Below are 15,540 nucleotides of genomic sequence, written 5' to 3' on the forward strand. Positions count from 1 at the left end.
ACGTGGAAAGTGGTCATGCTTTTGGCCTTAGCTTGGACTAGGCGTGTGTCAGAATTGGCGGCTTTGTTATGTAAAAGCCCATATCTGATCTTCCATATGGAAAGGGCAGAATGGAGGACTCGTCCCCAATTTCTCCCTAAGGTGGTATCATCGTTTCATTTGAACCAACCTATTGTGGTGCCTGCGGCTACTAGGGACTTGGAGGATTCCAAGTTGCTGGACGTAGTCCGGGCCCTGAAACTTTATGTTTCCAGGAGAGCCAGAAAAACTGACTCGCGATTTATCCTGCATGCACCCAACAAGCTGGGTGCTCCTGCTTCAAAGCAGACTATTGCTCGCTGGATCTGTAGCACCATTCAGCTTGCACATTCTGCGGCTGGACTTCCGCATCCTAAATCAGTAAAAGCCCATTCCACGAGGAAGGTGGGCTCTTCTTGGGCGGCTGCCCGAGGGGTCTCGGCTTTACAACTTTGCCGAGCTGCTACTTGGTCGGGTTCAAACACTTTTGCAAAATTCTACAAGTTTGATACCCTGGCTGAGGAGGACCTTGAGTTTGCTCATTCGGTGCTGCAGAGTCATCCGCACTCTCCCGCCCGTTTGGGAGCTTTGGTATAATCCCCATGGTCCTTACGGAGTACCCAGCATCCACTAGGACGTCAGAAAATAAGAATTTACTCACCGGTAATTCTATTTCTCGTAGTCCGTAGTGGATGCTGGGCGCCCGTCCCAAGTGCGGACTCTCTGTAATACATGTATATAGTTATTGCTTAACTAAAGGGTTATTGTTATGAGCCATCTGTTGAGAGAGGCTCAGTTATTGTTCATACTGTTAACTGGGTATAGTTATCACGAGTTGTACAGTGTGATTGGTGTGGCTGGTATGAGTCTTACCCTGGATTCCAAATCCTTTCCTAGTAATGTCAGCTCTTCCGGGCACAGTTTCCCTAACTGAGGTCTGGAGGAGGGGCATAGAGGGAGGAGCCAGTGCACACCAGATATAGTACCTAATCTTTCTTTTAAGAATGCCCAGTCTCCTGCGGAGCCCGTCTATACCCCATGGTCCTTACGGAGTACCCAGCATCCACTACGGACTACGAGAAATAGAATTACCGGTGAGTAAATTCTTATTATAATACTAATGCAAGGGTTCAATTTGCGGCCCTTGCAATGTTGCATGGGAAATGGCCTGCAAGGTCTTGGGAAAGGATTTTTAGTTTGTATGGAATAATCAACATTGTCATTCCAATTTATAGTAAATCACATCTCAGAGGCTTGTAGGCAACCCGTTTGTTTGTTACATTTTTTAATGCTTTTAATATTTATTTTTTTCTATTGTAAGTATGTTCCATCTTTAGTCTGTTTCCCTTTATGGATGCCTTTTGTGTTTCATTTGAAAAGTCAGTTTCAATATTTCAATAGATTTTTCACGTGAATGGATATATTCTGCATCATTTTGCAGACTTATTATTGCAAATTAAATTTAAAGTTTCTTTTTTTTTTTTTTCCGCGACTGAAATTAATGACATTCCAAAGTAACTTAATCGTAATCGTAACAATTTCAGTTTATTTAAATTGTACATCCTTCTTAGTATTAGGATTATTAGAAAATTTCCAGATGCATTTATTACATTCAGATGTTAAATGTGTAAAATAAATTTAAAAAATGTTTTTCATTATTTTAATCTTGGATTCTGTCCCAGATCTGTAGTAATTTAGAACTTACACAACATATTTGCCTTTGAACTTCCGCACTTACTATTTTTTTTTTTTTACATATTGTTAGAAAGAAAAGGTTAACCTGGAATAACCATGATTACAGTAGTCGGAAAATACAGTGTTTATTTAGATTTGTAAAGCTAAAGGCGTCTAACATTTGTGGACTACATGCAAAAGCAGCCAGTATTTACCCTGCACAGATAAAATATAGATATAAATTGCTTTAGAGAAAAAAAGCTGATGGTTCCACTAATAAAGGATAAAAAATAAAAAAAAAATGGCACTAGATCAAAAACATGCAATATGTACATAATATAACTCATTAATAATCACTATGCAAATGGCTGCAAAATATTCTTATCGCACATCTGATGGTCACATAAATATAGGTAAAAAAAAACACCCAAGACAGACAAGTGTACAACAAATCTTATCCAAAAACCATCAAGAAGCCCTATAATATCATGCCAGAAAACAGAATCCCGGACGATGGTACTTAGCATATACAGTATGTACCACTGGGAACCATGGTGACAAAATATGCAAAATCCATTGTCCAACTGACAAGGTATCAATATATCTAGAACAGAGGTTCCCAAACTGTGTGCCGTGGCTCCCTGGGGTGCCTCGGGACATTTGCAGGGGTGCCCTGGGTTGGTGGTCCAGGACCAATTCAAATTATTCATGGTCAATATAATAGTCAAAACCAGTGCTGGTGGCTGTCAGTCATAAAATATGTGGCCAAACAGAAGCAAATCTTGTTCCTCACCATACAACTGACCCTAAGGATGACATATAAACGCAATCTACTTAATGTAATATTTCTGTCTAAATTTCTCAATAAGAAATTTTTGGCCTAGGGGTGCCATGAAAAATATTCTGATATTCTAGGGCGCCATGATTCAGAAAAGTTTGGAAACCACTGATCTAGAATAAAAAATATTTCTAAGATAGCTCAGGTTTAGAGAAAAAATGTCCTGTCCTGCTACAAATATACAGGTGCTTGCATACGATGGGGAGGGTGTGGTATAAAAGATAGACAGTGTCTAGTTAGACAGTCAATAGATAGACACCATATGTTAGACAGACATTAGGTCGACAGGGTCAAAAGGTTGACATAAAAAAGGTAGGCAGTACAAAAGGTCGACAGGGTCAAAAGGTCGACATGAAATGGTCGACAAAAAAAGGTAGACACCATGTTTTTTGCATTTTTCTGGTTTGTGTGGATAGTTTTGTCATCTGGGACACCCAATTGTAGAAAGGCATACCCTCGCGGGGCTCGCTGCGCTCGCCACGCTTCGGGCTCGGTGGCTCACTGCGCTCGCCACAAGGTTTATAACCAACTCTATGCTAACATGGATAGAGAAGGTATGAAATAGTTCAAAAACATGTTAAATTTAAAAAAAAAACATTTGTCTATCTTTTTTTTTTGTCGACCATTTTCATGTCGACCTCTTGACCCTGTCGACCCTTTGTACTGTACTATTTTCATGTCGATCTTTTGACCCTGTCGACCTAATGTCTGTCTAACATATGGTGACTATCTATTGACTGTCTAACTAGACACTGTCTATCTATCAACCGGATACCGATGGGGATACACTGGACCCCATAGCACAGCTTGACACTTGCACTTAAAATCTGTCATCATAAAAAAATAAAAAGTTATGAGTAAGAACCAAATTCAACAATTTCACTACCAACCCTACATTGGGACCAGTGTATAATGGGTTATCTTCAATAAATAAGCGGACAGCATGCAAACCAGCACTGTTAAGAATAATAATGTATAAACTTGATTTGTCAGTGCTACACAAAAAGAACCAGCTGTAATACCTGGTAATGCTTCTAGTTTACTTTTATTCAGTAGAGAAGTTGTGTACAATAAATAAAGTACTTAGGATGGTTTACAATACACGGCTGCAATAGGGCGTCTAAATATACAGACACCGGCAGAAAAAGGGAATCGTGTGCTGCAATAATTGCCCGTCGAGGAGGAAGGATATAAAATAGTGGTGCTATCGGATGAGAGGGAATCAAAGCCTGACATAGAGTTTGAGCGTTACATAACATCACTAGCCACCGCCTACTGTAGTATAACAGAAAGTTTCTTAGAAAAATTAATCATGGGATCAGATGTTAAAAAGCAATAAACCCCTCATCAGACAACTGTCGAAGAATTTCTTCCTTATACTAAGGTACATTTTGTAACATTAGCGCTCTGCCCTTATCAGCTGATCAAACGATTATCAGTATACTGTATGACACCAGGTTACAAAGTGCATGATATTCATCTCTCGTAAGGTTGTGTTTCTTCGTATTGACTGTGTGTAGGGAATGTGTGTAGTATGTTGCTTCAGCGTCCTATACAGCGGGTTTAAGCTGAAAATGTAAAAGGGCAATGCTTTTACTAATCAGATTTCTGTGATACCATTTGTCAGACGTGGTGAAGGAGGCCGGATGATCTGAGGCCATTTTGCTGCATCCCAAATCAGCGACTTGCACAGAGTCACTTTCACCTTGAGCCAAAAGGGCTGCCACAGAGTTTTGCAGCACCAGGTGAAGGCAGATACACGCAACAAAAACAGCTGTGAAACGACTATGTTTTTGCCACCACTCCCCATTACCTCCCTCAAATGATCCCTTCCTGTTAAGCAGCATCGTATAGGAACCTTGGCAAATGCGCAGTCCGCTGATAATCGCTCCTTTGAGTGAACATCCTTTCCCAAGACAATAAAGGGCAACATTGCAAGGGCAGCATACAAACCTTGAAGGAGTATGTAACATTATTGTAAAAAAATTACTATTATATAAAGACAATGGTGGTTTAGATTCATGCATCTTACCAGACTTTTGTAATATGAACATTTGCAAATGGCACAAAGTACAATACTCTTTGGAGAGTAGACCTGCCTCTCGGGTCCAGTGGCTCCGAGGGTGGGTGGTTGGGATACTATTTGCCTGGTATTGATGGAAGGGCCCAACGAAGGCCTAGGTTGTAGCCCTTTCAGACTGACAAAACTTTCCCATGTTATTGCACATGAACGCGCATCAACCCGGGAAATTGCTTAGTGTGAAAGGGTACAGGAACAATATCCCGGGACGAGCGTCACGGGATTTCATCCCAGGTCTCGACCAGGGTTGAATCCGGGATCGTCCCGGGATGCAGTGTAGTGTGAATGGGCTCTACCCGGTGTTCAGTACCCGGGACTGTTAAAAGGCCTCTCATTGGAGCTTCCCCGGGCTCAGAAAAGATAATGTCATTATCCAGAGGGGTTCACTACGATATGCCGACGGTCGGGCTCCCGGCGACCAGCATACCGGCGCCGGGAGCCCGACCGCCGGCTTACCGACAGTGTGGCAAGCGCAAATGAGCCCCTTGCGGGCTTGCTGCGCTCGCCACGCTATTTTATTCTCCCTCCAGGGGGGTCGTAGACCCCCGCGAGGGAGAATAAGTGTCGGTATGCCGGCTGTCGGGATCCCGGCGCCGGTATACTGTGCGCCGGGATCCCGTCAGTCAGCATACTGAAGACCACCCATCCAGAGCCCGGGGAAGCGTTCAGGAAGCGGAGGAGACAGTCATGGCGACCTGGACAGATCAGGATGTGAAAGAGCTGCTCAGCATAAGGGGTGAGGAGGAGATTAAAAAAACAGATCACAGGCACAGTGAAGGATGCAGTCATTTATAAAAATACTGCAAAGCTGCTTGAAGCAAGAGGCGTTATACGTACACAACAGCAAGTTGTAAATAAAAGGAAGACTCTAAAGAAGCAGTTCTTGAAGGTGCATAACAACAACCGTAAAAAGAATGGGGCTGGCCAGAAAAATGTACATTTCTAATGACATACATATGCATTTGCAGGGATTTCCCGGTATCAGTGTGAATGGGGCTGTCCCGGGTCGATCCCAGGTCTAAGTGCAGTCTGAAAGGGGTTAATCCCGGGATGCGTCCCGGAACACATTCCTGGGTGTGACCTGGCTCGGTCAGTCTGAAAGGGGTATAAGTTTCTGAGTGGGGGACTTTGTCTCCCTTTGTAGAGCTGATAAAAGAAACCAGCATGGTGCCGTGGGCCTGGGTGAGTTGCTGAGGAGTTTTGCTCCCCCTTAGCAGCGCATGGCGCAGCGCAAAGTATTTTTCTGTATTTCTCATAAGTTCTAGAGGATACTGGGGTCCATTTAGTACCATGGGGTATAGACGTGTCCACTAGGAGCCATGGGCACTTTAGGAATTTGATAGTGTGGGCTGGCTCCTCCCTCTATGCTCCTCCTACCAGACTTAGCTTAGAAAATGTGCTTGGAGGAGCCGGTCACGCTGAAGGAAGCTCCTGAAGAGTTTTCTGCATTTATTTTCATATTTGTTATTTTCAGGCAGGCCTGGGTGGCACCAGCCTGCCTGCTTTGTGGGACTTAAGGGGGGAACGGCCCAACCTCTTGAAGGGTTAATGGTCCCGTTCCCTGCTGACAGGACACTGAGCTCCTGAGGGAACCATTCGCAAGCCCCACCACAGCGAAGGTACATTCCCGCAGCACTCCGCCACCCCTAACAAAGCCAGAAGTAAGAAGAGTGGTGAGTAGGTAGCTGGCGTCCCGGGTAGCGGGTCGCTGACTGAAATGGCGGCATGAGGGTAGGAGCGCAGTGCTGACAGACAAGCTGCGGCTCCAGGCTTCAGAGACATGCAGTGTGTATGTGTGTTCTGCTGTGTGGGGCGAGCTGAGGCCACAACTAACAATACCCGCACTGGCATACAGCTTACAGGGGTTCTAACTCATTGTAAATCAAACCATATCACCTCAGCCAGTATAAAAAAACGGGAAGACCGCGCGCCATTAAGGGGGCTTGGCTTCACTATGAGCGATCCAGCGGCTCACCAGCGCCATTTTCTTTCTGCAGCTCTCACTGAACAGACTGGCAGAGAAGCGCAGCTCCTCCACAAGGACTCCAGATTACCTCAGCAGTACCAGGGGGACATAACAAGGGGAAGGGCAGTATATAAGAGTTCTGATAAATTTCTGTTAAGGGTACTTAACAGCGCCCTTCTTGCTAAAACTTAAGCACTTAAGCCTAGCTGGGTCGCTTAAGCTTTAGCAAGAAGGGCGCTGTGTGGCTGGCTCCATCATACTCTGTCTCTCCCTAGAAAAGGCTCAGTGTGGATTAACTGTACTTAACCCTTCCCGTGTGTGTGTGTTTGTGTGTGTGTGTGTGTGTGTGTGTGTGTGTGTGTATACTTTCACATTACAATGTCTAAGGAGTGTATTTCATGCACAGCAGAGTGTTTTTCTTCCCCAGGGGGATCACTACAATGTACTCAGGATAGTACACATTCTCAGGCTAGTGGATCCGAACCAGCATGTTTAGATTCTCTAAAAGGGATGATCTCGAATATTTCTAATAAATTATCCCAGAATGAGAAAGAGACGCAATACTTAAGACAGTCTGTGGATGACCTGATGAATAGAGATTCAGTTCCCATACCAGCGTCTCAGACCCCTACCATTTGTCCACAAAAGCGTACACTGGGCCAGATCCTGCAGACTGACACTGATGACGACATGAGGAGGGTGAGGTGGACTCAGTGGGGGTGAGGGGGGGGGGAGAGATGCAGCTCTGTCGCAGGGGGAACAGGGTCTGATAGAAGCTATTAGAGACATTCTGCAAATTCCTGATAAGGTGACAGAGGAGGATGAGGTGTCTTATTTTAATGTAACAAAGAAATCCTCTGCTACTTTTCCTGCATCAAAATTGTTGAATTCTCTGTCTGAAGAAACCTGGGTTAATCCTGATAAAAAGTTTCCTATCCCTAAGAGATTACTCGCATCCTTCCCTTTTCCTCAGGATGATAGAAAAAATAGGTAAACCCACCGATTGTTGACGCATCGGTATCTAGGTTGTCACGTAAGATATTCTTACCTGTCCCTGGGGCAGCCTCCTTAAAGGACACGTCTGAGCGCAAAATTGAGAACACTCTCAAATCCCTGTACACAGCTGCTGGGGTGGCCTAGAAACCCATTATTGCTTGTGCATGGATCACTAGGGCCATTGCTAAATGGTCAGGTAATCTAATTGACGAGTTAGATTCCTAATCCAGGGGGGAGATAGTTTTACAGGACTCTGCAAATTTTATGGTAGAGGCCATAAAAGAAATAGGCTTGCTTAATGCACGCACCATGGCAGTGTCAGCACGCAGGGGCCTATGACTATGCCAGTGGACTGCCGATGCAGATTCCAGGAAAGGTGTGGAAAACCTACCATTTACAGGTGAGGCCCTGTTTGGAGCTGAACTGTATACGTGGATTTCCAAGGCTACGGTGGGTATGTCTACATACCTTCCTTCCGCAGCCCCCCCAGCTAGGATAACCTACTCTGCTCCAACTCTGCAGTCCTTTTCGGACAGCCAAATTTAAAAATAAAACCAAAGGTTCTTCTACGGCCTTCAAAGGCAATAGAGGTAAACCCACAAAACAACCAACTGCAGGTTCACAGGAACAGAACTCCGGTTCTGCTTCCTCTAAGCTGTCAGCATGACGGTGGACCGCACTGCCTGGAAGACAGGCAGGTGGGTGCCCGATTAAGATATTTCAGTCACAGATGGGCAACATCATGCCAGGATCCCTGGGTCAAAGATCTTATCCCCTTGGGCTACAGACTGGAGTTTCAGGAACTCCCACCTCACAGATTCTTCAAATCAGGCTTACCAGCTTCTCAAGTCGCAAGTATGACTTTACAAGAAGCAATTCAAAAACTGGTACGGACTCAGGTCATTGTTCCAGTTCCACTTCAGCTGCAAAACCAGGGTTATTATTTCAACCTGTTTGTGGTACCGAAACCGGACTGTTCGGTAAGGCCCATTTTAAACCTCAAGTCGTTGAACCCGTACTTAAGGGTGTTCAAGTTCAAGATGGAGTCCCTGAGAGCGGTGATCTCAGGTCTGGAGGAGGGGGAATTCTTGGTGTCTCTGGGTATCAAGGATGCGTACCTTCAAATTCCGATTTGGCCACCTCATCAGGCTTATCTATGGTTTGCATTACAAGACTGTCAATACCAGTTCCAGGCCCTGCCATTTGGCCTCTCTACGGCACCGAGGGTATTCATCAAGGTAATGGCAGAGATGAGGTTTCTCCTCCGCAAACAAGGAGTGAACATAATACCGTACCTGGACGATCTGCTGATTAAAGCACCATCCAGGGAGAGGTTGTTGGACAACAGTGCCCTCTCAACTCGACTACTCTAGGATCATGGGTCGATTCTGAACCTGCCAAAATCTCACCTGGAACCAACACGGAGGCTTCTGTTCCTGGGGATGAAACTGGATACGGAGGCACAGAAGGTATTCCTTCCATTGGAAAAGGCATTGGTAATCCGCTCGATGGTGCGGGATGTTCTAAAACCAACCCGGATAAAGGTGCATCTATGTATTCACCTTCTGGGAAAGATGGTTGCCTCTTACAAGGCACTGCAGTACGGAAGGTTTCACGCAAGGTCCTTCCAGCTGGATCTGTTGGACAAGTGGTCCGGATCGCATCTTCACATGCACCAGAGGATACGTCTGTTTTCAATGTCTCTTCTGTGGTGGCTTCAGATTTCTCACTTGACTGAGGGCCGAAGGTTCGGGATTCGAAATTGGATTCTGCTAACCACAGACGCAAGCCTCAGAGGTTGGGGAGCAGTCATCCAAGGGAAACCGTTCCAAGGAAAATGGTCAAGTCAGGAAACCATTCTTCCAATCAACATTCTGGAACTAAGGGCCATATACAACGCCCTTCTACAGGCATCACATCTTCTTCAAGATCACGCCATTCAGGTTCAGTCAGACAATGTGTCGGCGGTATAGTACATAAACCGACAGGACGGAACGAAGAGCAGAGCAGTAATATCAGAGGTAACAAGGATTTTCCTCTGGGCAGAAAGACACATTGTGGTACTGTCAGCAATCTTTATTCCTGCAGTAGACAACTGGGAAGCAGACTTCCTCAGCAGATACGACCTCCACCCAGGGTAGTGGGGCCTTCACCTGGAGGTGTTCAGGTGCTTGACACGTCGGTGGAGAATTGCACAGATCGACATGATGGCCTCTCGTCTCAACTAGAAGCTCAGGCAGTATTGTTCCGGTCGAGAGACCCACAGGCAGTGGCGGTGGAGGCTTTGGTGACTCCATGGGTCTACCAGATGGTGTACGTGTTTCCACCACTACCATTGAGTCCAAGAATTCTCAAAAGAAAAAAAAAGGAAAAAGTTCAAGCAATTCTCATTGCTCCTGACTGGCCAAGAAGGGCCTGGGACGCAGATCTACTGAAGATGCTCTTAGAGGATCCGTGGCCTCTACCTCTTCATGAGGATCTTTTACAACAGGGGCCGTTCGTCTATCAAGACTTACCACAGCTACGTTTGACGGCATGGAAGATGAGTGTTAAATTCTAGCCTGTAAAGGGATCCCGGACAGGGTTTCAATCAACCTTGATCCAAGCCAGTAAGGGGGTAACGTCTAAACATTACCACCGGATTTGGAAAAAATATGTCTCTTGGTGTGAAAACATGAAATTTCCTATGGTGGAATTTCAACTTGGACGTTTTCTGCTTTTTCTGCAGTCAGGTGTGGATGTGAGCCTACGCCTGGGTTCCATAAAAGTCCAGATTTCGGACATATCCATTTTCTTCCAGAAACAGTTGGCTTCCCTCCCTGAGGTTCAGATGTTCTTAAAAGGTGTTCTGCACATCCAACCGCCCTTTGTGCCCCCCACGGCACCTTGGGATCTCAACGTGGTGTTGCAGTTTCTACAAGCTGAATGGTTTGAGCCTTTGCAAGAGGTTGATGTAAAGTTTCTTACGTGGAAGACCATCACACTGTTGGCCTTGGCTTCAGCAAGACGTGTGTCGGAATTGGGGGCGTTGTCTCACAAGAGTCCCTATTTGATTTTCATAACGATAGAGCTGAACTCAGAACTCGTCAGCAATTTCTTCCAAAGGTGGTGTCTGCGTTTCATATCAACCAACCTGTTGTGGTCCCGGTGGTTACCGACACCTCTACTACTGCAAAGTCCCTGGATGTTGTGAGGGCTTTGAAAATCTATGTGAAGCGGACAGCTCGTTACAGAAAATCGGACTCGCTGTTTGTGTTATATGATCCCAATAAAATTGTGTGTCCTGCTTCAAAGCAGTCTATTGCTCGCTGAATCAGGCTTACTATCCAGCATGCTTATGCTACGGCAGGTTTGCCGGTTCCAAAATCTGCACAGGTCTGCTCTACCAGGTCGGTGGGTTCTTCCTGGGCGGCTGCCCGTGGTGTCTCGGCTTTACAGCTCGGTTTCGGAGCTTTGGTACATCTCCATGGTACTAAATGGACCCCAGTATCCTCTAGGACGTATGAGAAAATGGGATTTTAGTTACCTATTGGTAAATCCTTTAATCGTAGTCCGTAGAGGATACTGGACGCCCGCCTAGTGCTTTGTTATTCCTGTGCTGTTACTTGGTTAAGTATTGTTGGTTCAGCTGTTGCTGTTCCTGGTTTAAAGTTTGGCTATCTTGGCTTTCCTCTAGTTTGTGTGTGCTTGTTTGGAATCTCACCACTATCCTTTCTATCCTTCTCTCAAAGTATGTCCGTTTCCTCGGGCACAGTTTCCTAGACGGAGTCTGGTAGGAGGGGCATAGAGGGAGGAACCAGCCCACACTATCAAACTCTTAAAGTGCCCATGGCTCCTATTGGATCCGTCTATACCCCATGGTACTAAATGGACCCCAGTATCCTCTCCGGACTACAAGAAAAGGATTTACCAGTAGGTAATTAAAATCCTATGTTTTTTTTTATTGGGTGTTACCACACCACCTGGATTTGGTCACGTCCTGCCCCTGCTCTCTAATGACCTCACCGCATGTCACTGGGGTACAACCACCAGTGAAAAGGAAAGACCCATGACCTGATGATGCAATTCACATTGAATCATGTTATTTGCTGTGTATTGCAGTGTGGTGCAGGGTCACGTTGATATGATTCTTGAAAGCCTGACACATCTACCATCTGAGAGTCCCTTGGGATATCCAGGAGCGGACAGTTATAAAATAGACAAATATGCAATGAACTTCTGTACACACATACGTATTTAATGCAACTATCTTAAATTTAAAACGCAAGACCCTTTATGTAAGAGTTTATCACTGAAGAAACAACTTGTTAAAGAAGGGTCTTGGGTCCTCTGCTTTTCTCTATCTATACCTCATCTCTTGGTAAACTAATCAGCTCTTTTGGTTTTCAGTATCATCTGTATGCAGATGATACTCAAATCTACCTATCCTCACCTGACTTGTCCCTATCTGTACTGGACCGTGTCACTGAATGCCTTTCTGCCATTTCATCCTGGATGACATCTCGCCACCTCAAACTGAATATTTCAAAGACAGAGTTAATTATATTTCCACCGGCCAATAGTAGGTACCAACCTGATATCTCTATCACTGTTGAAAACTCGACTATCTACCCTACCCCACAAGCTCGCTGCCTAAGTGTCATCCTTGACTCTGATCTGTCCTTTGTTCCCCACATTCAATCTGTCTCAAGATCATGTTACATGCATCTAAAAAAACATATCCAAAATACGACCATACCTTACACAAGACACTGCTAAAACTCTAATCCAGGCTCTCATTATCTCCCGCATTGATTATTGCAATAGTCTCCTAACTGGTCTTCCCAAAACGAGACTCTCACCACTACAATCCATTCTGAATGCAGCGGCGAGGCTTATCTTCCTCGCTAGACGTTCATCGTCTGCAGATCCACTCTGTCAGTCCCTCCATTGGTTACCTGTACTCTACCGCATTCAATATAAAATACTTTTACTCACACACAAGGCCATTAACCAAACTACACCAACGTACATCACTTTGCTTATCTCAAAATATCTCCCAACCCGACCTCTTCGCTCTTCATAAGACCTGCGTCTCTCATCCACACTCATTACTCGCTTCCACTCACGATTGCAGGACTTTCATCGGGCTGCACCCACTCTGTGGAATGCCCTACCACGCACAATAAGACTCTCCTCTAGTCTCCAAACCTTCAAGCGTTCCCTGAAAACTCACCTTTTCAGGCAAGCATACCAAATTCCAGAACCGCCCACATAACTTTCATAAACCTTCCTATCAAATTGCATCCACTCTGTACAGTCCACACATATCCTCACATGTCTTCTCATTCTATGCAATAGATAGCACCTTTCCTTATGTACACATGCCTATTTCCCTATAGATTGTAAGCTTGCGAGCAGGGCCTTCCTACCTCTATGACTGTTTGTTATCACCCATTTTGTTATTGTTATTTCAAATTGTAAAGCGCAAAGGAATTTGCTGCGCTATATAAGAAACTGTTAATAAATAATAAATAAATAAAATAAGGTACGACAGGGATAGTAAGTGTCCTTTATAAGCTCAGAATGCATCCCTGTAGCGCTTTTCTCTTTTTTTTTTTATGAGGTCAGGCACTAATGTATTTAGGGGGAGGTTAAGTTTAGGCTGTGGGGGGAGAGTTAGGCTGGAGAGACAGGGTTAGGGTTTGCGGGGTTGGGGATTAGCCATATTTGCACCAATAAAAACATATTTTAGAGGGTGAGTATACTTTTTAATTATAATCATTCGTGTTTTCAAACAAATTTTTTTTTAAATCAAAACACAAAATGGCAGTAACATCCATCCATGTTTTAAATATAGTTACATGTAATTTATGGTTTGCTCTGCTTAACACAAATTACAATTCTAGTGCAGTTCCCTTTTTGTCTAACAAACTTTAAAGTTGTGTTTGCTTAGTATCTCTTTATGTAATAATTGACATTTTTGTAATTTGTGTACTGTTTATTTGTTGGAAATAAGGAAATCCATGTATTCCATTTAATGCACTTTGATAAGTTAATGCGTGAAGCGTATATTAATTTAAACAGATTTATTTTTTATTTTTTTATTTTGTACTAGTACAGATTTTAATAGTAGCAAGTAAATTCAGTAAAAGATATCAGCTAAAATGTATTAGTATTTTCATTATTTACTTGCATTACTTTCCATTACAACTGTAAGTTATTTACGTAATCGTAAGTTATTACATTTGTAACGTTATTCCCTTCTATAGTTTGCACTTAAAAGTTAATTTTAATATGTATTAACGCTAACTTATTTTTCTTTGTTTTAGGGGCAACCAGTGAAGGCCAGGGATATATTTGTGGCTGTAAAAACATGCAGAAAGTTTCACAAAGATAGAAGTATGTTTCCTTATATGGTACAGTATGTTGTGTATTGTTGATTCTTTGCAGGTTACATTTTAAACATTGCTTTATGATTTTGTTTTATTGAAGAATTACCTGACCTTCATATTAAAACTGAATTTTTTTTCTTACAGGCCCTACACACTGGTCGATCTGACTGAAAGATATGAATGATCTCGTTCATTAATGAACGAGATACCGTTCATATCTTTCAGTGTGGAGGCACAAGCGATGAACGATGCGTGGCCCTGCACTCGTTCATCGCTTGTGACCCATCGGCTGTGCATGCAGGCCAATATGGACGATCTTGTCCAATTTTGCCTGCACTTCTATGGAGCCGGGTGACGGGGGGAGTGAAGGAACTTCACTCCCCCGTTACTGCCCCTTCGCCGCCGGGTCGCCTGCCGGCCGTATCCGCCGTTTGGCAGCTCGGCGGCTGATCGTTAAATGTGTAGGGCCCTTAAGATTTTTGTAGTATTACACAGACAATACCATAAAAAGAAATATTCATATGTGATATGACTATTTATGCATAATATGTTGCATATGTAACAGTCAGACTATACTGTACCTGTGTTGGGCACTCTGACATACATTAAGAGTTTCATGTGCAGCTCTCAAACCTTAAGAAAAGCCACACAACTTTAAGAATTTATTACATCCCCAAAATGCTCCTACATTCTCAGCACTTGTTCCAAAGTTTCAGCACCTGCCACTCAGACTTCCCCACTTATTGCAAAATAACCTCACAAGCAATAAGACCCAAATGTTATATAAAACACCCCACCTCATGTCCTCAGATCAACATGTACTCCAAAACTTCAGATATTCCTACATACCCTGGCATGCCACTCAGTCCTTCCTACATGCCTTTCATATCTGCTCACATGCCAGACAGACCTTACTACAGTATATGCATTTCAGTTTTCCCCATATACTTATAAATGCCACGGTTCTCCATATATGCCCCCCGTATCTCCTCAAATGCCATACAGACTCCACTCATGCCCCTACATTATGCTTGGCTACTCTATTGGAATGTTCGGGAGAATCTCCCTGACTAGCAGAAGAGTATACCATTCTCCCAAATCTCATAGAACATAGCATTTGACGCCAGATAAGTACCACTTGGCCCATTTACTCTGCCCCTTTTTTAAACTTTTGGTGACTTTAACCCTATTTGAACCTTAGTTCTTTATAAGGATATTGATATCCCATGTATGTTTAAATTGCTATACTGTCTTATCCTTTACCACCTCTGACAGAAGGCTATTCCACTTATCTTCTACCCTTTCTCTGAAGTAATTTTTCCTTAAATTTCCCTTGAACCTTCTGCACCTACCTCCAGTTAAAAAAGTGCATGTCCTTGTGTTCCGTTTTGTCTCTTCCTTTGAAGAATGTTTGTGCCTTGTTAAAGCCCTTGGTATATTTGAAAAGTTTCTGTCATGTCCCCCCTATCCCTTCTCTGCTTCTGACTATACATGTTAAGATCTTTTAGTCTTTCTGGGAAAGTTTTTTTTTTTAATATATATATGTAAACCATGCACCATTTTAGTTGCCTTTCTTTTTACACACTATAATGTA

General features: G+C 43.8%; 1 protein-coding gene across 2 annotated transcripts in view; it reads left to right on the plus strand.

Annotated features, from left to right (window-relative positions):
• B3GLCT (beta 3-glucosyltransferase) overlaps nt 1–15,540 on the plus strand; it is a 1,170,551-nt gene that overhangs the window by 1,027,297 nt on the left and 127,714 nt on the right. For both annotated transcript variants that reach the window (XM_063951761.1, XM_063951762.1), the window contains exon 10: nt 13,884–13,953. In XM_063951761.1, coding sequence (XP_063807831.1) covers nt 13,884–13,953 — 70 coding nt within the window. The remainder of the gene's footprint in view (nt 1–13,883; nt 13,954–15,540) is intronic.

The sequence above is a fragment of the Pseudophryne corroboree genome, chromosome 2 (genome assembly GCF_028390025.1).
Source record: "Pseudophryne corroboree isolate aPseCor3 chromosome 2, aPseCor3.hap2, whole genome shotgun sequence".
In the NCBI taxonomy this organism is placed as follows: domain Eukaryota; kingdom Metazoa; phylum Chordata; class Amphibia; order Anura; family Myobatrachidae; genus Pseudophryne; species Pseudophryne corroboree.